General features: G+C 42.8%; 1 protein-coding gene across 1 annotated transcript in view; it reads right to left on the bottom strand.

The window, feature by feature from the left end:
• Window positions 1–24,786, bottom strand: part of CENPP (centromere protein P) — a 64,441-nt gene that overhangs the window by 18,440 nt on the left and 21,215 nt on the right. Inside the window, exon 2 of the mRNA XM_030207124.1 lies at window positions 15,836–15,915. Within this exon, the coding sequence (XP_030062984.1) occupies window positions 15,836–15,915 (80 nt within the window). The remainder of the gene's footprint in view (window positions 1–15,835; window positions 15,916–24,786) is intronic.

Raw genomic sequence — 24,786 nt, 5'->3', positions numbered from 1 at the left:
GGCAAATTCCAAATGAAACCATGACAATCCCACTTACATCAGCATATTATCACAGTCATCAATGGAAGATGAGGCACCACTTTTCCAGCCTGAACTGTAAACTACACAAAGGAAAAGGCCTAACAGAAAGGCACTTTCTCATCCACTCATCTATAAATCTTGCAGCAGCAGCTGTCATTAGAAAGGCATAATATCATCATTTACAATCTGGAAAATTGATTCAAACTCTTTCCTTTTATGCCATAAAAATCTAGTAATTTTACCTTCCATTGTTCTATAAAGTGAATCAGAAAATGGAAGTTATCATGCTCAACATATAATTCAATTTGGGTGCCAGTACAATTTTATCCAAATTGCAACCCACCAAAACAGCCAATGTGGGGACTAACAACTGTATAACTTATTACAATGTCCCAAACATCCAAACTTTTTTATATAAAGCAGATATCTTGTGACTGCAAATAGAATAAACAGTATGGTTATTTTATTTGGGGATCATCAGATCTAACTGCAGCACAACTCATATGAACAATTTTGTTCTTTCATTTCAAAGAAAATGGTTGTGGTGCGAATCCTCATAAGATCTCCCTTTTCTAAATTTTTCTTTGCTTTTCTTAGTTTTTCATATTCATATTTATATTCCATAATAGTCCATTTTATAAAAGTGAGCTATATGCTTTTATCCCGACTTATCTTAGTGAGGCGGCAACCTTAACCGCAGGAGAACCTCCACCGACGTGGCCAGGTTTCGCAGTATGCTTCTTCAAGGAAGAGGCTCTCATATCATGATTCCAATGCTCCTGCATAAAGAAAAAATGGCCGCGCAGGAGCATTGGAATCATGATATGAGAGCCTCTTCCTTGAAGAAGCATACTGCGAAACCTGGCCACGTTGGTGGAGGTTCTCCTGCGGTTAAGGTTGCCGCCTCACTAAGATAAGTCGGGCTAAAAGCATATAGCTCACTTTTATAAAATGGACTATTATGGAATATAAATATGAAAAACTAAGAAAAGCAAAGAAAAATTTAGAAAAGGGAGATCTTATGAGGATTCGCACCACAACCATTTTCTTTGAAATGAAAGAACAAAATTGTTCATATGAGTTGTGCTGCGGTTAGATCTGATGATCCCCAAATAAAATAACCATACTGTTTATTCTATTTGCAGTCACACGATATCTGCTTTATATAAAAAAGTTTGGATGTTTGAGACTTTGTAATAAGTAGTACAATTTTATCAGCATTTAATTGCCTCTCCCCCAATAACAATTGAAAAGGTGACCACTTTAGGAATATATAATCAATAAGTTAGTAAAGCAGTCCTATTAATCTCTAAAGAACTTTCCAAAGTATTACTATATCATCCTCCGAATATCTCATCTTATTTGGAGACCATACAAAAGATCATCAGATGCAGAAAGTGGGTGTATTCCAATCAGGTGTGAGCAGAACACTTGCACATCAGCACTTGCGTTCCTCACTGGTCCACTTTTTGAACATTTTTTAAAATATATGTTCCAATGTGAAAAGAAACTCCCCCTATTAAATGTATTCTTCTTGTTTTTCTGATAAAACAGTATTTAATAGACCTCTATCATATCTCACCCTCAGCCGCCTTTTCTCCAAGCTGAAGAGCCCTAGCTGCTTTAGCCTTTCCTCATAGGGAAGTCGTCCCATCCCCTTTATCATTTTCATTGCCCTTCTCTGTACCTTTTCTAATTCTGCTATATCTTTGCTGAGATGCAGTGACCAGAATTGCGCACAATATTCGAGGTACAGTTGCACCATGGAGCGATATAGAGGCATTATAACATTCTCATTTTTGTTTTCCATTCCTTTCCTAATAATTCCTAACATTCTATTTGCTTTCTTAGCCACTGCTGCACACTACGCAGAGGGGTTCAACATATCCAATGATGACACCTAGATTCTTTTCCTGTGTGGTGTAGAGGTATTTCTCTCTATTTCTCACCTTTGATAGGCCGAGGCCTGGTTAGGCCATGAACCATTTTTTTCTGAATGAACAACATGGATTCTGCATGTCTTCTTGATACAGCTGTTCTAGTTAAATTCATCCAAAGTCATGTTTACTTGCACTAACCTTCCAGTTTATCTCATGGGAAGCTGTGAAGGAGAGCATGCGCTTTACAGCACACAGGGTCTCCAGTATCTTGTGTGAAATTGTGGAGCAGTGTTATGCACTGCAAGACATGAATGAGGCAATGCTTGTTGTTTACCTCCGTGGCGAGATTACTTCTGATAAGGTGGTATTTCTGGAAGTCCAAGGCCCCTCATTGTGATGACTGTATGTAACCTGAACAGAGGTATACGGTTCCTGATTGGTCCCCGATTGTCACCTGGGGACCCGGACAGCTGCCAACCCTGGATTTGGAAGAAGGTTGGAGGAAGACACAGGAGAAGAGAAGATATGATAGTGTATGCATCTCTCTGAGGAGAGGGACTGAATTTCCAGAACACATGCACTGTATCTCTCTGTGCTGAGTACAGTACAAGGAAGGATTCTGAAGCTGATTTATGGCTTCCCAAAGACTCAGTATCCAGCTGCTTCGCAGAGCAAGGTCATGTCGGACTATACCTGATACTGTTATGTTACAAGAAATTCTACCCACTTCTCCAGCAATTAATATGTTAGACTTGCTGCCCACATTCGCCACGAATTAATATGTTGGAAGAAATGAGTTATTTTGGGGAAAATAGCTCTAGAGCAACTCGCCACTGCTTATAATTTAAGAGCAGGTGCTGTATTTATATTGATTTCTCCACCAATCACCAAAGGTGATAATTGCAATAAATTAAATAAATTAAATATATATATATTCAGAACACAAAGAGACCGTATTTTTAGATTCAAAAAAGATTGATTTAATATACACTTGCACACGAGAGGTAGGTTTCAAGATCTTTTACAGGTAATCTGTGCTTAAAATAGAACAAAATAGCAGGTAGATCAAAAGTTGTTACTCACAAGTCCTTGTTACACAGTATGAACAGCATTAGGTAAGCACATGTTTTAGGAACAAGGCTTCAGCGGAGCGGACCCCAAAGAGAGCAGCAGTTTCCAAGAGAGGCAGGTTTCCAGAGGAAGCAGGTCCCAAGAGCGGCAGCTGGGCTGTTTCCAGGCCTTTTATAATGTTAGCAGAGAAGCATGGTGTGTGCATGTCTTGGATATTTTGCAAGGCATTATGGTTAATGTAGTCTCATGTCTGCACACGACCCCTGAGTTGGTCTCATGTCTTATGACATCACGGTCTGGATTTTGCTGGCAAATGTCTTTTGATGTCCTGTTCAGTCTCTGGGGCAGATACACATTCCTTTCTGCACATGTCTGGAAGCTGATGGGAGGGGCAGGTATACCTTTGACAAGCAAATGTCCTGTTTACGCTTCCTCTGAGTTCTTTTGTTTTATTCAGGTGCCCACCTTAGTCCATCTTTTGTTAGGTGGGAGGACAGAGGAATAGAGTCAATTTAAAACTTTAAAGCAGTCTTAAGTCTTTTGTTTGAGGAATGAGAAAAGGCAAGATGAGGCCCCAAAGGGGGAGGAAAGAGGGCTTTTGGAATGAGCCTATTTTCTCTGCTGCAGTGTCAAATATATATTTTTAAAAGATACACAAATATATTGCTGTATATATATCCAGCAAATATGCTACATATTTCAGTAATAAACTGATACCGTTACATTCCCTCTCTTGGCTCCGAGTGAAAATAAATTTTTAATATATTGGAATGAGGAGCCATAAAATGAACTATAAAAGCTAAAATTAAAAAAAACAACTCTAACCTAGTACAGACTGGACCGTGCAGGTATTTTCCTGCCGTCATCTACTATGTCACATCACTATGAATCTTGGAATATGTCCTTAGCTGGAATATGACTGTTATAAGCAAAAAGACTCATCATTATTACTTTTGTTTGCTCATGACTTACATTTAGGTAGCTAGGGTTAAGTTTTCTGTGGTCAGTTTCATTAGGCTTCCATTCAGTCAGGTGGCAGAGTATGGCTTTGCTCTGGTTTAAAATAGGATTGCAAGTACACTTTATATGACTTCAGCCACACAAGCGTCATTTTGCTCTATTTCCAGAGACCACCTCTTTTTGTGTCACCTGCTCAGGGGCATAGGCTGCTCCCAAGTTTATGCCACAGGATATCTTACCCAGTATGCTAGCCAGAATCAATAACATGAGAGTGCACAATTGACCAATTTACCACCGCAATGGGGTGGAACAATCTATTCAGTCATATTTTCAGCATTTGACATTCCAAGGAAAAATATTCTATGAATGTTACCTAACACTGTGAATGTTTCCCTATATTCTCTATTTCAGAGGCTAACTGAGGTATTCACAGCAGTGATACATAAGCAAGGGTGTAAATGTGGAGCTATTATACTACTGTTTCATTAGAAACATATGTATGCAATTATAATAATTTCCTAGGTTACTATTACACACAAAACAATTATTCCTATCATTCCTATGCAATAATATTTACTTAATCATTGACCAAATTAAAAAAAACAGAGTCATGGTATAGTGCCATGAACTACCTTTCAGAGAGAAACTTTTTATTTTTCAGAGAGAAACCTTTTATGGGTAATGAGTGTGGTAAAAGGTTGCCATATTTATCTGCTTTAGCAGTGTTTAATGTAGCACTTTAATAGACAATACTCATGTGTTTAATGTTGTAAAGAATTTAGAAAAGATATGTTAATTTTACTTTGCACACAGCCAATATTTCATTCCAGGGAGAGACATTGTGTGCGTTCTGGCTGTAATGTAGAATAAACTAAAAAGGTCAGAAACATTCCCTGTACTGATTGTACCTGATAGATCATGTAAAGAGAAACCTTTGTTCATAATTTCAAATATACACATGTGAATATATCAATAATAATGAACATGGTTTTCTTTCCTATAGCTCGTCTGCCAGTGAAAATGGTCTCTTTTTTTTTTTCTTTCTTAGACAATGTGAACTAATGGAGGGACTGTTAGTAGGGAGGGTCTATGAATGTCTGTTTATAGTTTCTTGGGTACCCCATAACATAAAACAAACATGTAACATGAAGACCACAAGACAAACAAACAAAGAACTCTATTAGGCCCTTAGGTCTCCGATCGTCCATTCCAGATCCAGGATTGAGCTTAACCTGTAAGTAGAACACAAAAGCAACGTACGCGGCATCCATCTTGGATTTGCCAAAGCATTTTCATTCTTTTAGAAGTGAGCAACAATTAGCAAAATTAATAAAGCACGAAGAGCACCAAAAGCATCACCTGCGGCATCCATCTGGATTACCACCGCAGTCTCATTCATTTAGAAATAAGCAACAATTAGCAAAATTATATATGGTTTTTATCTCAAGTAGAACAGCATAGATCCGTTTATTTTTAAAATATAAGTAGAACAGGATCGGATCTATTTATTTAGAAATATATCTGAGATAGCCATATATATATTAATTCCTAGCACCATAAAATCTTAGATTTAATCTTAGATTTACACTCGAACTCTGAAAAAGACAGAAAAACACATTATACATTAATTTAGCAGGTCACATGGCTCTCCGGTTCTGGTGTGGGATCCCTCTCTTGTTCACAGTTCCTTCCCATAATCTTAGACCATTGTATACGAGCAGCGTGCAGTGCAGACAGGCTTTATTTTCTTAAGCTTTAGTTTCTTTTCTATAAAAATAGCATATCTTGTTAATTCACATTAAAGCACAATATTAAGTTTCAGCTCCAGCGGGAGTTACCTATTATAAGGAGGCATTTTTAAAACTTCTTACCCAGTATTTTAGTTTCAACTCCAGTGGGAGTCACTCATCAGAAAAAAAGACATTTCTAAATCCTTATTAAATGTATTCTTCTTGTTTTTCTGATAAAACAGTATTTAATAGACCTCTATCATATCTCACCCTCAGCCGCCTTTTCTCCAAGCTGAAGAGCCCTAGCTGCTTTAGCCTTTCCTCATAGGGAAGTCGTCCCATCCCCTTTATCATTTTCATTGCCCTTCTCTGTACCTTTTCTAATTCTGCTATATCTTTGCTGAGATGCAGTGACCAGAATTGCGCACAATATTCGAGGTACAGTTGCACCATGGAGCGATATAGAGGCATTATAACATTCTCATTTTTGTTTTCCATTCCTTTCCTAATAATTCCTAACATTCTATTTGCTTTCTTAGCCACTGCTGCACACTACGCAGAGGGGTTCAACATATCCAATGATGACACCTAGATTCTTTTCCTGTGTGGTGTAGAGGTATTTCTCTCTATTTCTCACCTTGATAGGCCGAGGCCTGGTTAGGCCATGAACCATTTTTTTCTGAATGAACAACATGGATTCTGCATGTCTTCTTGATACAGCTGTTCTAGTTAAATTCATCCAAAGTCATGTTTACTTGCACTAACCTTCCAGTTTATCTCATGGGAAGCTGTGAAGGAGAGCATGCGCTTTACAGCACACAGGGTCTCCAGTATCTTGTGTGAAATTGTGGAGCAGTGTTATGCACTGCAAGACATGAATGAGGCAATGCTTGTTGTTTACCTCCGTGGCGAGATTACTTCTGATAAGGTGGTATTTCTGGAAGTCCAAGGCCCCTCATTGTGATGACTGTATGTAACCTGAACAGAGGTATACGGTTCCTGATTGGTCCCCGATTGTCACCTGGGGACCCGGACAGCTGCCAACCCTGGATTTGGAAGAAGGTTGGAGGAAGACACAGGAGAAGAGAAGATATGATAGTGTATGCATCTCTCTGAGGAGAGGGACTGAATTTCCAGAACACATGCACTGTATCTCTCTGTGCTGAGTACAGTACAAGGAAGGATTCTGAAGCTGATTTATGGCTTCCCAAAGACTCAGTATCCAGCTGCTTCGCAGAGCAAGGTCATGTCGGACTATACCTGATACTGTTAGAGGGCTTGCTGAAACAGCTTTAGCCCTGAAGGGGAACCAAGTCATCACCCCATCCGAAGCTGAGGACCACTAAGGGTGAAAGACCGGGATTTTCTTCTACATTCTAGGGCCCTAGTTAGTATCCTGATTTTGCTGGTCAAAGATTGGTTATGACTCAGGCACATGGTCTAGGCTAATATAGCCACTGAGTTGGTAATTTCTTCTCAGGATAGTATTATAGTTGAGTAATCACATACATATCCTATATAATAATTCTCACCTCCAACATTCTGAGGCTGCCTGGAACCGTGGTCTGCTTGGTGCTGTAGATCAAACTGACGTCATGAATCCCACTGATTGGCTGTGCCTCGGGTGAAGTCACAAAGCAAGCAAACCTATGAGATGCTGCAGGACGTTTAATAGACAGGAGTGGAAGTGAGCAAAGCAAGTCTATGGTAAGCAAGGAAGCCCATTGGTTAATCTCTGTTTCCACTCCCCTATGCAGCCGTCATTGGTATACACTCAAAAACAAGCAAACCTAGGAGCTGCTGCTTCACATTGTCGTTTTTAAATTGTTGTTCCATCTGAAACAAGTCTAAAGCTGTTTCAACTGGATAGACAGTGCCTTAAAACGTGGAGGACAAAAGGAGGGGGGAGACAGACAGACCCTGCAACTAGGAGGGAGGGAGGACCCTGCAACTGGGAGACAGACTGGGGGGGGGGGACAACGACCCTGGAACTAGGAGGGAGGGGGGACCCTGGCACATACTCTCATTCTCACACACACACTTGCACCCAGTCTCACTCTCTCTCCGTCACACACACACTCGCACATTCACTCTCTCTCACACAGTCACTCGCACACACACTCTCTCAAACATACACACTCCGAGGAAAACCTTGCTAGCGCCCGTTTCCTTTAAAACAGAAACGGGCCTTGTTTACTAGTAGCTATATATTCATATATCTATGTTTGTGTAATCATCAGTATTTTATGCTCAGTATAATCCTGACTGAAGTGGAATGAGTAAACATAAATTAAATGTTTACTCTTTCAAAAAGTACAAAGAATAGAGGACCTGCCATGAAGTTATGTAGTAATACATTGAAAACAAATAGGAGAAAATATTTTTTCACTCAATATAGTTATGCCCTGGTACTCGTTGAGGATGTGGTAAAAGCAGTTAATGTAGCTGTGTTTAAAAAAAAGGGTTGGACAAATTTGTGTGTGTGTAGGCGGGGGGGGGGGGGGGGGGGGGGGGAGTGCCATAAACCATTATTAAGTTAGCCAAGCAGAAAGCCACTGTTTATCCCTGGGATAAGTAGCATAGATTTTGCAATTTTTTGGAATTCTGTCAGGTACTTGTGACCTGGATTGACCTTGTTACAAAAGGGATATTGGGCTAGATGGACCTCTGTAAGTTTGTTGTTGACATCTGAGGCAAAAAGAGACCCCACTTGTGGAACAACTAGTTTACTACTTCTAGAAAGTTTTAAGTTTCAGGAGATATCCATGGATGATTCTGAGCTTTTGGTACTGGTGTGCTCTATATCTATCTATCTATATATACATACACACACATTATGAATGGTGATACTTGAAGATGGATAAATAACCATGATGCAGATACTTCTGTCCCTAGTGGGCACAACATGGTGATTGATATGAGGAAACTTTTCCTTCCTGGATCATGTCCCGTCCTATCTGTGATTGGAAGTTGATGTCATAAAAGTCCTTTATTAAGTTTTTGCTAATACTCCACCACTGAAATGACTGAGCAAGTTGCTTTCTAATAGTCACCTTGTAAGATAATAATTGAGTGGTTTGAGTCCACTGAGATTTGTGCTCCCATTGTGTTCATCACATGTGGGACTTTTGCAAAATGATTACATGGACAGTTGCTGCCAAAAAGCTACAGCAGTGATAAAGTCAAATAACGTTTCCTGTCTTTTACTCAGTTCATTATCTGCAGTCTGTGGTCTGTTCCTACCGGAGTGCAGTGGCAGTCTACTGCTTAGTGCAGTGGGCTAAGAACCTGGGAAATTGGGTTCGATTCCTTGTGATTCTGGGCAAGTTACTTAACCCTTTATTGCTCCAGGTACAGTACTTAGATTGTGAACCCACTAAGGACCACTTTGACTGTACCACAGAAAGGTGGTATATCAAATCCCAATACTGTCCCCATGAATTGAAGTTTTTGAGCTGGATTCAGATATGGCTTTTGCTTATTATAGGAAAGGGAAAGGAAAACTGAAAGAAGAATAGAGATACGGGTACGGGTGAGATAGAACTGTGAAGGGGCGGTATTAGGGAATGAGAAGAAGGAAGCATATGTACATTTTCAATTTTCACTTGTGTTTATCATCACATTCATTTAACCCTCTCACAATCTTGTCTAACCATGGCACTGACAACTAGTCAGCTAGGGACCATGGACTATGCCTCATTCTGGAACCCACAAATGACTATTATATATTAAATCTCTCCATGAGTTTGCTGCAAGACTTCTATTTTTCCAACAGTTTCCACTTCAAAAGCACTCTAGCTTAGAATATCCAATTTCTTTCTGTTTTAAAAGTCAGGTGCTGTCACTCAGTTCCACATCACGGATAAATGTGAAACATAAAATGCTAAGGGGTTTCTCTCTAGCTTCGAGTACAGGTAAAGACAAATACGAAGGACTCTGGACTCCAATGCCATGACTCTCGGGGATCCTTTTACAAAGCGGCGCTATCAATTAGCATGCACAACGTAAAGAAGCCCATGGGAACTGAATGGGCTTCTTCGCATTCCGTGTGCATCCAATCAATAGCGCCGCTTTGTAAAAGGAGCCTTTAATTTCCTACAGAGGGATTTTGTCAAATGCCTTCTGAAAATCCAAATACACTATGGGGCTCATTTTCAAAGCACGTAGACTTACAAAGTTCCACAGGTTACTATATACTATATGTCTCTTAATTTATTGGCTCATCATTATCCACTTGTTTATGTCTTCCTAAAATTATCAAATAATTTTGCTGAACCCATTTATTACATTTGTACCCCACATTTTACCACTTATTTGCAGGCTCAATGTGGCTTATATAATACCGTAAAGGCGTTCACCAGTCGGTAGATAACAAATAAAGGTTGTATAGTGGTCGAATGAGGTAGGTGTCAGACACCTTGAAGGTCGAAAGGGGATGAAGATTGTATATTGTCCATTATGATCACTGGTTGTGCTGTGTTGCTGGGTGTTGGGGATTATGTTGGATCGGTGGGCTAAGCCTTTTTGAAGCGATTGGTTTTCAGTGATTTTCTGAAGTTTAGATGGTCGTGGATTGTTTTCACAGCTTTTGGGAGTCCATTCCATAGTTGTGCACTTACATAGGAGAAGCTGGATGCGTGAGTTATTTTGTATTTAAGTCCTTTACAATTTGGGTAATGTAAGTTCAGGTATGAACTGTTATGATCGTGGTCAGAACCCCTCTCAAACTTACCTTTTTCCTGGGGGTCAGCTTCTTAGCTGGCTTCTGTTTCTTTTGTCTGTCCTTTCTGAGCTAGCTCTCTCTCTCTATGCTGGCAGCTTCCAGCAGCATGACTAATTGTTTTACTTTACTACAGCTGTGTGTGTGGACTGAGTTAGCTCTACCTCTCTTTGGGTGTACTGGCTTCAAGTGCTTCACGGTGCTGCATTGGTGTGGGTTGGGCCTCTCTGGGTTTCTGTGTGCTGTATGCCTGGGTCTAGGGAGTGTGACATCATCTGGGAGGGCCTTGATAAGGAACTGGTGTTCCTTCCTTCAGGGCCTTTGCAACGTGTGCTTTAGGTAGGGTGGTGCAGTGTGCACTTCTGACTTTGTGTCTAGTTTCCCTGCTTGTTTTTGCTAAAGGTCCGGGTTAGTGTTAGTGCAGTGTGCACTGGTGACTGTGTGTTTAGCTTTCCTCCTTTTCCCTTGTGGTTCCCCTGCTTTTCCCTCTTGGTGCTTTGGTAGCATTGCTGTGTGTAGGGCTTTGGAAGCTCTGTTGCTGATAGAAGTACTTCAGGGTTTTGTGTTGTTAGGAGCACTGCAGATTTGGCTGTTAGAAGTACTTCTGGTGTTTGTGCTGTTGGGAGCAGTGCAGTCTTTGCTGTTTGTGTTTGGTGCTTTGGAAGCACTTTTGGCTTACGTGTTAGCTTCCCTGTTTTTCCCTTGTGGCTCCCCTGTCTTCCCTTTTAGTGCTAGAAGCTCTTCTGGTTGTTTGGTGCGTGGGGGCACCATAGTTAGTTTAGAGTTGTAGAGCTGCTGTAGTTTGGTGTTTTGGAAGCACCTTTATTAGCTTTGTGTTTAGCTTCCCTGCCTTCCCTTGTAACTCCCCTGCTTTTCCTTTTGGTGCTGTGAGAGGCACTCCTGTTAGGTCAGTGCCTAGGGGCACTCCTGTTAGTATAGGGCTTAGGAAGTCCTTTTGTTAGTTTACTGTTAGGAACACTTCTGTTGGTTTAGGGCTTGGAAGCAATTAGGTCAGTTTAGAATTTAGGAGTACTTCTGTTTCCAGTCCTGGTCCCTGTGTCATCTGGTATCCGGTAAGTCCTGTCGGCCACTCGAACCCAAGGGCTCAACCCTTGGGGGGGCAGTGGCTAAGTGCAGGTGAAGCTGTACGGACCAGTCCGGTGTGTGCTCCAGTCCAGTGTGTTCCAGTCCGGTGTCCTCCAGTCCGGGGGATTCCAGTCCAGTGTTCCAGTCCTGTGTCCTCCAGTCCGGGGGATTCCAGTCCGTGTGTTCCGGCTCGCTGGGCGGTGCCTGCAGTCCCTGCCGGTGCCGGTGTGCTTGCCCAGCATTGGTTGGTGGGTTTTGCCTGCTGCTTTCGCTCCTCATCAGCAGCCCAAGGGCTCATGTTTGCTCCAGAGCCCGGCCCCGCAGGCTCTGAACCTGAGAACCTGACATGAACGTGATGATCCGCTTCTATTTCTGGTTGGTAGATCTATGAGGTCTATCATGTATCCTGGGACTACGCCATAGATAATTTTGTGGACAAAGGTGCAGATTTTGAAGAAGATACGTTCTTTGATTGGGAGCCAGTGCAGCTTTTCTCCGAGGGGTTTAGCACTTTCGAAGCGTGATTTACCAAATATCAGCCTGGCAGCTGTGTTTTGGGCGGTCTGGAGTGTTTTTGCGAGTTGTTGTTTACATCCCGCATAGATAGTGTTGCAGTAATCTGCATGGCTTAGAACCATTGATTGTATTAGGTTTTGAAAGGTTTCCCTTGTGAAGAAAGATTTTATTTAAGTTTCCACATTGAGTAGAACATTTTCTTTATTACGGAGTTAACTTGGTTCTCAAGAGTAAGGTTGCGGTCGATTGTGATGCCGAGTAATTTTAGGCTGTCTGAGGTACGGCGGGTGTGTTCTAAGGTGTTTATGGTGGTGGGTTTGTAGTTGTTATGTTGAGATGAGTGGATGAGGCAGTGTGTTTTTTCAGTGTTCAGTTGGAATGAACTTGCCCATGAATTGATGATGTTCAGACCGTCATTGATTTCATTGGTTATTTCTGTCAGGTCCTGACTGAAGGGAATATATATTGTCACGTCATCTGCATAGATGAATGGGTTGAGGCCTCGGTTGGATAGGGACTTTGCCAGTGGGATCATCATCATGTTAAAGAGTATTGGTGATAATGGTGATCCTTGAGGTACTCCACAGGTGGGTTTCCACGGTGGTGATATGTTTGAGTTTAATTTTACTTGATAAGTTCTGGTGGTTAGAAAACCCTTTATCCAGTTAAGTACATTTCCATCAATCCCGAAGTGGCCAAGGAGTCTTAGTAGTATGACTCATTCCCATTACACTGTATATCTATATGGTTAGTGATTTTTATTTTATTTTTTTTAGTATAGATTCAACAATTCTGCTAGGCACACCTGTCAGGCTGACCACTCTATAGTTTCCTGGATCACCTCTAAAGCCCTTTTAAAAAAACGTTTTTACATTATTTACCCTCCAATTCTCAGGTATCACAGTTCTTTTCTTTCTCCACTCATAGTTCAGAATAGTCACCTTGTCCCAACACTTCTATCCATAATGCTAGTCTTCTGCTTTTACCATAATGCCCAGTTATCTTGCTTCTACATTTTTTTGGTGGGCATCGAAAAGCACTTATCCCAAACTCACTCAGTCCGTGAATGAAATTAATGGCACAGAACAAAACTGACCAAAAAAAAAAAAATGGAATGAGTCAATTTTGGAAAAGTCCCAGGTGATCACTGGCTGTGAATCATCTTGACTGTAGTCTATTACTCTGGGTTGAAATTATTCATCTTTGATCTTTAGGTTATTTCATCTTCCCCATTTTTGATCTACTGGTGACTTCTGATGTAACTCCTGTGGTATTTATGTGCTTTTTCTTATTAGCTGCTGTGATGCTTAAAGGAATTTTTTCTCTTGTTTTGTACATTCTGTTGTTCCTTTCCTTATATGTACTGATGGTTTCGTATTCATTTTTTCTGTTTGTTAAAATTTATTTTTAATTATTAGGATTTATGTACTGCCTTTTTGAAGGAATTCACTCAAGGCGATATACAGTAAGAATAGATCAAACATGAGCAATAGGCAATTACAGCAGCAAAAATATTCAAAAACAATAAAATGTATGGTGGCATAGTATACTACATTACAATCAGGGGAATTTTAGAAAGACAAGGGCGCCCATCTTCTGACACAAATCTGGAGATGGGCGTCCTTCTATTAGGGTCGCCCAAATCGGCATAATCGAAAGCCAGTTTTGGGCGTCCTCAACTGCTTTCCGTCGTGGGGACGACCAAAGTTCACGGGGGCGTGTTGGTACCGTACTGAAGGCGGGACTGGGGTGTGCTTAACACATGGGCGTCCTCGGCCGATAATGGAAAAAAGAAGGGCGTCTCTGACGAGCATTTGGCCGACTTTGTCCATTTTTTTCATGACCAAGCCTAGAAAAGGTGCCCGAACTGACCAGATGACCACCGGAGGGAATCAGGGATGACCTCCCCTTACTCCCCCAGTGATCACCAACCCCCTCCCACCCAAAAAAAAAAATTAAAAACATTTTTTGCCAGCCTCAAATGTCATACCCAGTTCCATCACAGCAGTATGCAGGTCCCTGGAGCAGTTTTTAGTGGGTGCAGTGCACTTCAGGCAGGCGGACCCAGGCCCATCCTCCCCTACCTGTTACACTTGTGCTGGTAAATGTGAGTCCTTCAAAACCCACCCGAAACCCACTGTACCCACATGTAGGAGCCCCCCTTCACCCTTTACAGCTATGGTAGTGGTATTCAGTTGTGGGGAGTGGTTTGGGTGGGGGGGGGGTTGGGGGGTCTCAGCACACAAGGTAAGGGAGCTTTGTACCTGGGAGCAATTTCTGAAGTCCACTGCAGTGCTCCCTAGGGTGCCTGGTTGGTGTCCTGGCATGTGAGGGGTACCAGTGTACTACGAATGCTGGCTCCTCCCACGATCAAATGGCTTGGATTTGGTTGTTTTTGAGATGGGCGTCCTCGGTTTCCATTATGGCCGAAAACCGGAGACAACCATCTCAACATTTAGGTCAACCATCTCTAAGGTCGACCTAAATGTTGAGATTTGGGCACTCTCAACCGTATTATCGAAATGAAAGTTGGATGCCCATCTTGTTTCGATGAGTTTCCCCGCCCCTTTGCCGGGACGTTCTTAGAGATGGGCGTCCCTGTTCGAAAATGCCCCTCCACGTCAACACAGTACGTAATAGAACATTATAGTTGATAGTGAAGGGTAAAGCAAAGATGTAATATATAGATAGGTAAGGAAGTAGGAAGGGTTAGAAAGTAAGGTGATTGATTTAAAGAAAGTTGCACATGAGGTCAGAGAAATGGTTAAATATTATCTCAGCTAGGGTAGGAGTGGATAAACACGTCCTGCTGCAGTATATGCAGCCTGAGTCACTCCTTGTTTGTGTTAGTGAGACTAACAAGTTAGTTTGTCCAAGTTTAAGCATGAAGATTGACTATAGCCTTTTACTTTCATTCTTCAGCACTTTTACAGTGTTCATGCTATTAAGTACACCTGGTGGCCTATAATATGAGCTCCATATGTATATTTCTGAGAACCAGGGAAGCCAGGTTCAACTCCCACTGCTGCTCCTTGTGATCCTGGGGAAAATCACCTAACTCTCCATTTCCTCAGGTACCAACTTAGATTGTAAGCACTCCAGAGGTAGGGAAATATCTACTCTATTTAAATGAAACTCACCTTGAGTTACTATTGAGAAAGGTGAGAGCTAAATAGTGCTACATGTACCTTGTTACGGGTATTAAGGCTTGATTCAGAAGTAGATCACATTGCTTTTCTATACCGTGTAGTACTTTTATCCCGTAGCTGGCCTGATCAGAGAAATTTTCAAGTTGATTTCAAACTCCAATTTGCTCATACAAGCATACAGAACTATGCTGTGAGAACTATATAGTTTATTATCACAGTCACCCGAGAGTGCTGTACCTCCAAAATAGACCACAGTTTAACACTGATTTTTACGCTCTATTAATAATTTACCTATGAAATTCATGTTACATTCCTGAACAAATATATCCAAATAAAATAATTCAAATGGATTTGATTCTTATTTTTGCCAAACAAGAAATGATCATAACTGGAAATAAAAATGAGTTTGCGTCACCTTCTGTGTCTAAGGAATACACCTGAAGTTGTATTAAACCAGGATTTCTCGGGACCCACCCAGCCAGTCAGGTTTTCAGAATATTCACAGTGAATAAGCAGAGATAAATTTGCATGCTCTATCTCCACTGTATGCAAATTTCTCTCATTCATATTCATTACAGGTATCCTGAAAACCTGACTGGTTATGTATGTCCTGAGGACTGGGTTGATAACCCCTGTATTAAACACATTTTAGTTTGTAATCCAGCTAAGACACTCACATTTCTTGAGCACAGACTGCCTTACCCTGGGAGCTTCGGATTCCTTAGGACCATGTAGTTTGCTGAAGAACCTTCGGGAAGTCGAACATTTTCTGGATATTTTCCCTACAAAATAAAAAGCATATTGTTAACTTAGCAGTTGCACAATGACCTCAGTTGATTTCTAATTGTCAATAATTGTCTGTTTCCAAACTATTGCTAAGGTGCTATTGATCTAATAAGAAATGCCACGTCTCATGTCTATGCTTGCTGCTATTATTCTGCTGTGCTATAAGCTGGAAAAATATGGCATTCTAATACTATATAATCTTTGTTCAACATTTCCCCTACTATGAATAAAAGCAAAATACTGCCACCATACTGGAAACTGAATGAAAAAAAGATTGCAGAAATTAAGACAGAGAAATGTACCGTATTTTTCGGACTATAAGACGCACCGGACCATAAGACGCACCTAGGTTTTAGAGGAGGGAAATAGGAAAAAAATTTTTTTCCTTTTTCCCTCCTCTAAAACCTAGGTGCTCCGGTGCGTCTTGTCCGAGTTTTGGATCGCCGTCCCCTACTTACGCGATGCCATGTTCCCTGGTGGTCTAGTGACGTCGGGGCAGGAAAGAGCCTGCTCTCCGTGCTCCTGACTGCTTCCTGACGGTCTCGGCGAGATTCAAAATGGCCGCCGAGAATCTCGGCGGCCATTTTGAATATCGCCGAGACCGTCAGGAAGCAGTCAGGATCATGGAGAGCAGCGCGATGGGCAGGAAAGAGGGGGCTCTTTCCTGCCCCGACGTCACTAGACCACCAGGGAACATGGCATCGCGTAAGTAGGGGACGGCGATCCAAAACTCGCTACCTTCGGACTATAAGACGCACCCCCCATTTTCCTCCCAAATTTTGGGGAAAAAAGTGCGTCTTATAGTCCGAAAAATACGGTAATAGCTTGTCTCGTGATCTGAAACAATTTAGACGGAAACCAAGAGGGAGATATTTCATGCTGTTAATCAGGATGTTCTAGGAGTCTGATATTCTTTAGGCTATGTACCTCCAAACTGGAGTGCATTGGAAAGGTTGGAGATAGTATGTGTATGATGAAATTACAATACTTTTTGCAGTTGATGGATACAGTTGAGGCATAATTTGTTGATGAAGTAAGACTGGTTTTGGTGGTGGAGTATGGCAGCGGTTCTACTTGTTCTTAAAGGGTAGGAAAGAGATGGTATAGGTGAGAGGGGAGTCATCTCATACCTGGCGATGGAGGTTTTTCAATGTCTATATCATATCTCCCACCTTTCATCCAAAGTACACATATCAAGATCTTTAAGTCTATTCCGATATGCTTTATGATAAAGACCACTGACCATTTTTGTACCTGTTTTCTGGACTGACTCCACCCTGTTTTTTTATTTTTTTTGAGTTTTGTCACCTTGCTTATTCAACTTGTCTTTTTTTGCCTATGTATTTAATAATGTGAAAGCCAGGGGATGCATTAATGTAGATGCGTGTTTTGGGCGTGCACAAAATAATTTTTCAGTGCACCTGTACAAAATGTCTTTTAAAAATTTTTGACGAAAATGGACGTGCAGCAAAATGAAAATTGCGCGTTCATTTTGGGTCTGAGACCTTACCGCCAGCCATTGACCTAGCAGAAAAGTCTCCTGTGGTAACGGGGTGGTAATGACCTACGTGCGTCAAATGCCACTTTGTGCGCGTCTGAAAATAATTATTATTCTTAGGATGCACGTATCAGCGTATGCCAAAAATGAAATTACCGCAAGAGCTAAGCGGTAGCCGGGCGGTAACTCAATTTTGGTGTGATAGATGTTTATGTAGCTTAGTAAAAGGGCCCCTTTAGCGAATGAGAAATATTTTTGAAAAAAAAATATTTGCTGAGAGAGCAGCTAAGATGGCTGTTCAGTGCTATGCAGGAGACTATGGTTACACTGAATGCACAACGCATGTAGATCAGTATTCGAGATAGACTTCTGGCACCGACCACACTTTTTGAAGCCGCTGGGAGTCTTAGATGACATGGGTGGAAAAATCACGTCGGCGAAATCAAAAGGCTCGATTGTGTCAAAAAGGGGACACAAAAAAATGAGAATCGCGACGAGGGACGAAAGAAAACTTAAAAGGACTAAAACTAAAGAAATAAGGTTTTTTTTTTTTCACTTGGAAAGAAAAAACAAAAGAAAGCGGCGCTTTAAAACAAAAAGAAAGCGCGAATGCATGAGAACAGTTTCTCTGGGCCTGAGGGAGAGAGATGGACCCGCAGCCACTCTCCTCCGTGGAAAAGAAGTAACTGAGGCGGGCACGGCCGCGTATGCGTGATGGGCGTGCCCCACGCGCCGGATCCTCCCGCAAAGTTTTGGAGATTACTTGGAAAGTACTTCCGTTTCCTGGGCCGCTGACCCATCAGTGAGAAAAAGCAGCCTGCTTGTCTTCGGAGAACCATGGTTACACGAGTGTCTCTGAGTTTTGGGTCTGAGGTAGGATGCATCAGAACTACTGTCACATTTTAGCATTATCATCAGGCATCTTAGTGCTGCATTTGCCATGACTGCTGTGGTATCCATAGTAACAAAGCAAACAATTACAGAAAAGACCAAAATGGCCCAGCTGAGCCTTATCTACTTTGCATAGATGTGCATAAAAATTCTCTTATATAACCCAACTCCTCCACTCACGCAGTCTTCTATATTTTTTTATTTACTATTTAATCATTTTTGTACATCATGTCCCCAAACAAAAAGGCTGCTTAGCGATATAGAAAAGCACCATCAAGAGTGCAAAACCACCGTAACACGTCTGGGTATGTATGTGGGGGCAGGGGTGGCTCAGCAAGTGTGTTTGTAAAAGGGAAAGAAGAGAAGCAGTTTGAAAGGAGCAATTTCTTGCTATGTTTCCATTCATTATACCAAAGCTTCTATGCTGCAGAAGCTGAAATTGTTTTTTTCCACAGAAATGTATTGGTCCATTTTGGGGAAAGAAGGAAGGCTTTATTTTTATGGGACCCTCAGTGTGATTTGCATCTTTTCATCTCTTCCCCCCCCCCCCCCCCCATAACTCATGTGGTTCCGTTCTGTTAAAGTTTCAGAAAGTTATTTTGCCCCCAGGCAGCCAGCCATTCTCAATCCTTTATGTATAATTTCCCCCCCAACATCATTGGAAAAATAAAACATGCTTAAAAGTACACATTGGTGCATTTCCCCTTTTCCTTCAGTTGCAGACTATGGCATGGCTGTGTAGGGGGCTTGGTAAAGTGTGCCAATGGTGTAATTTGCCTGCTAACTTGGGGAAGATATGGGTGTGCCTGCTTATGTAGACTTCTCTCTCCCTGTCCTGCTGTTCTCACTTCCTGTCCCTTCCACTTTCTTGTATTATTTTATTTCCTTCCTCTTTGTCACTTCCCCCTTTCTTCCACCCCATGTACTCTACCTCCTTTCTTTCTCATGCCACTCCCTTTTAGTCTCTCTCCCCCCTCCCTTGTTGCTCTCGTTTCCTCCTCTAAAACCCTGCCCCCCTTCCTTATGTTCCTCCTCTCTAACCTCACCCCTTCCCTTCTCTGAAGTCAATCCAGACTTTGCCAGTGGGACCCAGGGGCTCGTACTGACTCTTTACCGCCACTGCCATTTTCTTCCTGTTGGTAGGACCTGGGGACTCCCGCTGGCTCTTTACTGCCATTGCTGCTCTATCCTTGCCAGTGGGACCCGAGGATACCCACTGGTTTTTTACTGTTGCTTCTGTACTCTATTCTTTGCTGCACAGTGAAGCCTTAGAGATGTAGTAGCTGAAAAGATAAGGGAAAGAAGGCTAGCCTTTGCATGTTACAAGATGACTCAGAAAGATGAAGACAGGAGAGAACACCTAAATAAGCGAAGAGAAGCCGGAAAAGCTATCAGGAAAGTGAAGCGGCAAATGGAGGAAAAGATAGCTAATACAGTAAAATTGGGGGACAAGACCTTTTTCAGATATGTAAGTAACAAGAGGAAGTGCCACAATAGCATTGTGAGGCTCAAAGCTGAGGGAGAGAAATATGTGGAAGATGATAAGGATAAAGCTGAACTGCTTAACGGTTATTTTAGCTCTGTGTTCACGAATGAAAGACCGGGGGTAGAGCTGCAGAAAACAAAGGCTAAAGGGGATGGATGTATGGTAGACCAAGACCCGTTTACGGAGGACTGTGTTTGTGAGGAGCTTGCCAAACTAAAAGTAGACAGGGCGATGGGGCCTGATGGGATACACCCGAGGGTGCCTAAGGAACTCGGAGAAGTTCTGTCGGCTCCGCTGACGGACCTCTTCGATGCTTCCTTAGAAACTGGAGTGGTCCCAGTGGACTGGAGAAGGGCGGATGTGGTTCCTTTGCACAAGAGTGGAAGTGAGGAGGTAGGGAATTACAGACCTGTCAGTCTGACCTCGGTGGTGAGTAAGCTAATGGAAACACTTTTAAAGAGGAGGATTGTGACATTTCATGAACTACATGGAATGCGGGACCCGAGGCAGCATGGCGTCACTAGTAGCAGGTCGTGTCAGACGAATCTGTGTTCTTCGACTGGGTGACCAAACAGTTGGATGTGGGAGGGGCGCTTGATGTGGTATACTTGGATTTCAGCAAAGCCTTTGACACGGTTCTGCACAGGCGACTGATAAATAAATTGAGTGCCCGTGGTGTGGGACCTAGAGTAACTGATTGGGTAAAAAATTGGTTGAATGGTAGGAGACAGAGGGTAGTGGTAAATGGAGCTTGCTCTGAAGAAAAGGATGTCGTCAGTGGAGTACCGCAAGAATCGGTCCTAGGGCCGGCTCTTTTTAACATCTTTGTGAGCGATATTGCGGAAGGACTGTCTGGTAAGGTTTGCAGATGATACTAAACTTTGCAACAGGGAGGATACCCTGGAGGGTGTGAATAACATGAGTAAGGACCGATATTTGGCAACGAAGGTTTAATCCCAAAAAATGCAGGGTCATGCACTTGGGTCGCAAAAATCCGAGGGAAAGGTACAGTATAGGGTGTGTAGTGCTTCAGTGTGCGAAGGAAGAGCGTGACTTGGAGGTGATTGTGTCGGACGACCTTAAAGCTTTCAAACAGGTAGAAAAAGTAACGGCCAAAGCCAGAAGGATGCTTGGGTGCATAAAGAGAGGCATGACTAGCAGGAAAAAGGAGGTGATAGTGCCATTGTATAAGTCGCTGGTGAGGCCTCATTTGGAGTACTTTGTGCAGTTCTGCAGACCGCACCTAAGGAAAGATATAAACAGGATGGAGTCGGTCCAGAGGGTGGCTACGAAATTAGTAAGCAGTCTTGAATGCAAAAATTATAGGGACAGGCTTATGAACCTCAACATGTATACGCTGGAAGAGAGGAGGGAGAGAGGAGACATGATAGAGACGTTTAAATATCTCAAGGGCATTTATGTACAGGAAGAGAGCCTTTTTCAAATGAAGGAGAGCTCTGGAATGAGGGGGCATACGACAAAGTTAAGAGGGAATAGGCTTAGGAGTAAACTAAGGAAGTATTATTTCACAGAAGGGGTGGTGGAGGAGTGGAATGGCCTCCCGGTGGAGGTGGTGGAGTCGAGGACTGTTCCAGAATTTAGAATGGCATGGGATAAGCATGTGGGATCGCTTAGGAACAGGAAGAATTAGGGTTTACAGAGGATGGGCAGACTGGATGGGTCATATGGCCTTTATCTACCGTCATGTTTCTATGACAGACCCTCCCCAAAGTTGCTTAGGTGAAAAATGACTACAAACTTAGGGGCCCTTTTACTAAGCGGGTTTTGGGCGCGCGCAGAATTATTTTTCAGCGCACCTATAAAAAAAGGCATTTTTTTTCCCCCAGAAAATGGATGTATGGCAAAATCAAAATTGCCGCGCATCTATTTTGGGTCTCTGACCTTACTGCCAGCTATAGACCTAGCGGTAAAGAATTTGGGAGGTAATGACCTACGCATGTCAGAGGTCAATTGGCGCGCATCCGCTATGCGTGCCAGAAAATAATATTTTTCAGACGCTATTAGCGGACACGCGCCAAAAATGAAATTACTGCAAGAGCCACACGGTAGTCGGGGCGGTAAGCTCATTTTGGTGCATGTTGGGCACCCGTAGACACGCGGCTTAGTAAAATGGGCCCTTAGCAAGTAAATAGAAACAGCACTGCATTTCCTTATTTGGAAATGTAGCTCTTCCTGTAGATGGAAAGGTCTTGCTTCACTGTTTCCAAGTAACTACTTTCAAAACTTTTTCCTACAACAATTTTAAATCAAGTAATCATATCTAAGAGATAATATACATGACTAACAGCAACAAAATATAACAAACTGTGCTGAAGTATGCACTAAATATGTATGAACATAAAAGTAAAGCAGAGGCTGTTAATGTAAAGTCCACTGGTGAATGAATTAATGGGTATCATTTCATATCCAGTGATCCTTCTGGATTATAATGCTGCACAATTTTAAGTAAATAAATGTATTATTTGGCAAATCTGTAAATGTTCTGTACTTTTAAAAATCTAGCAGTTGTCCTCTCCATCTATTTAAAAGACTTGTAAAAAATGATATAAACAGAACCTGTCCACTGTATTTACTGAATGTGTGCTGCAAAAGTTTCTCTCTTACAGGTTCTGTGATAGCACTGGCTCTTGCAGGATCACTTCAAAGGCTGAGACAGAGGATCACCTACCACCCACATTCAGGGCTTGATCTTTCCTGCAGATTATTGGCTGTGAATTCTATAAAATCGGGATTAAAAATGTGTTGCTTCATTAAAAAGTTCTTTTTGTTTTAATTAAACGTCTTCTACATTATAGTGGAAAAAACAGGGCTTTAAATTCTTTCCTGGATTACCATAGTTAAAAAAAAAAATCTTATAACAGTTCACAGTATTTGGCTTGACATATAACCCATCGGAATGCCTAGAATTTTCAACTAAATTCATCGTGCAAAGAGCTGGATACCGCAGTATACTTGTGAGGTCTACAGAACAAACTCAGCCACATGCATTTTTGCCTTTCAATTCCCTTGCTAAAAGCAAATCGACCTATTTATTAACAATAATCATCTGATTATTTTCTTTCCAACTCTCTTCTACTTTTTTCTTAGTACAACTAGTTAACAAAAGCACTAGAAATGTGACCTGTGGCTTAATATGCACAGAACCACAACAGAAAGTTTGAGGTTTCTAAACTTAACGGAACAACTGAATCAGCAAAACAATACAGTACATCTCAAAATGTGCACAGATTGTTGGCTAAGATTTAAACCTCAAGGTTTTCTAAATTAAAATCATCTGAATCAAACACGCAAAGATAAATTATGAATGTAATAGTTCACATACAATTAGCAGAGTCAGCAACTTCATCAGCAATGAATGTTAAAGCCATTGCAGCATATGGAAATTATAACTCCCTCAAGAGCTATTGAAAGAGATCTGTTTTTATTTGGTTGTATTTTATTTATCAAGTTCTGGTAAATTCCCTGTGTAGGCAGTTCTTGCATTCTCCTTTGAGACATAAGTGTGCATGTAGTAAGAGGCTTCTTGAGCTTGCCTGGCGCCACAAATGTCTAAAATATACAAACATGAGACCCTTCTTTACTAGTATGACTCTCCATAGCTCTGCTGCTGAATGGGGTGGCTTTCTGTTTAAAATGCAATCATCTAGGCCCAGATGATCCAAAGCTCCGCGCTGTTCTGAACAGCGTTCTAAAAATAGCGCTGGAACAGCGCAGGGCTTTTCTGCATTGATGATCAAAGATAATGCATGCAAATCTAAGCAGCGCAATTATCTTTGATTATCATGTAGAAGTGCGGGAGAATTGTGCCGAGCATGCCTCAGCACAATCCTCCCGCATTTGTTTGACAGGTCTGGGCTGTCAAAAGCCCAAACCTGTCAAACAGCCTGCCCCAAGGCCCGAACAACGGGGGCTGGAGGTCCGGTGGGTCTCCAGCCCCCCCCCCAAACCCCCAGAAAATGTCGTGGCCGTCGCCGGCCAAACGCTCTCCCACCCTCCCACCCAGCGTTCAAGGAAGGCTGGAGATCCGGAGGGTCTCCAGCCCCCCCAAACCCCCACAAAATGTCGTGGCCGCCGGCCAAACCAAACCCTCTCCTACCCAGCAATGGGGGGAGTGGGTGCTGGAGGTCCGGTGGACCTCCAGCCCACCCCAACTCCTCCCCCCCAGCATTCTTTCAATCCCTGGTGGTCCATGGTGGGTGACAACCCCCCTCCCGGCCCCCCTACCTTTCGTTGGAGGAGGGACGCATCCCAGGATGCAATGGGCGGGGCTGGGTGCCGCCATTTTGCGGCGGCGTCGACTGGAAGAGGAGGGAGGCATGCTGCGCCCCTCCTCCAACGAAAGGAAGGGGGGCTGGGAGGGGGGTTGTCACCCACCACGGACCACCAGGGATTGAAAGAACGCTGGGGGGGAGGAGTTGGGGTGGGCTGTAGGTTCACCGGACCTCCAGCACCCCCCCCCCCCGTCGCAGGGTGGGAGAGGGTTTGGTTTGGCCGGCGGCCACAACATTTTATGGGGGTTTGGGGGGGGGGGGCTGGAGACCCTCCGGATCTCCAGCCCTCCTTGAACATGGAAGGGGTGGGATCGTCAGGGGGACCGGACCTCCAGCCTCCCCCCCGTCGCTGGGTGGGAGAGCGTTTGGCCGGCAACGGCGACATATTCTTGGGGTTTGGGGGGGGGGGGCTGGAGACCCACCGGACCTCCAACCCCCTGTTTGCATTCGCTTTGGGGGGGGGGGAACGGGGGCCTGCCAGCATGCAACTGCATGCTGGACAGGGCTCACCATTCCTCCCCAAGATCCGCAAAGTCTAACGCCAGCTCGGAGCTGGCGTTGATTTTGCCGCGGCCAGCGACCCAATCTTTGGCACACTGGACACTGATCATTGGGGATGAATGCGTTAAGCGCTGATTAGCATGCATTTGCAAGCTAATTGCACTAAGAGCCCTCGAGCGCGTTGTTTCAGGCGCTCGAG

Source organism: Microcaecilia unicolor, chromosome 6, assembly GCF_901765095.1.
Source record: "Microcaecilia unicolor chromosome 6, aMicUni1.1, whole genome shotgun sequence".
In the NCBI taxonomy this organism is placed as follows: domain Eukaryota; kingdom Metazoa; phylum Chordata; class Amphibia; order Gymnophiona; family Siphonopidae; genus Microcaecilia; species Microcaecilia unicolor.
The sequence above is the reverse complement of the archived record's forward strand: the minus strand, read 5'-3'. Positions and strand labels throughout refer to the sequence as shown.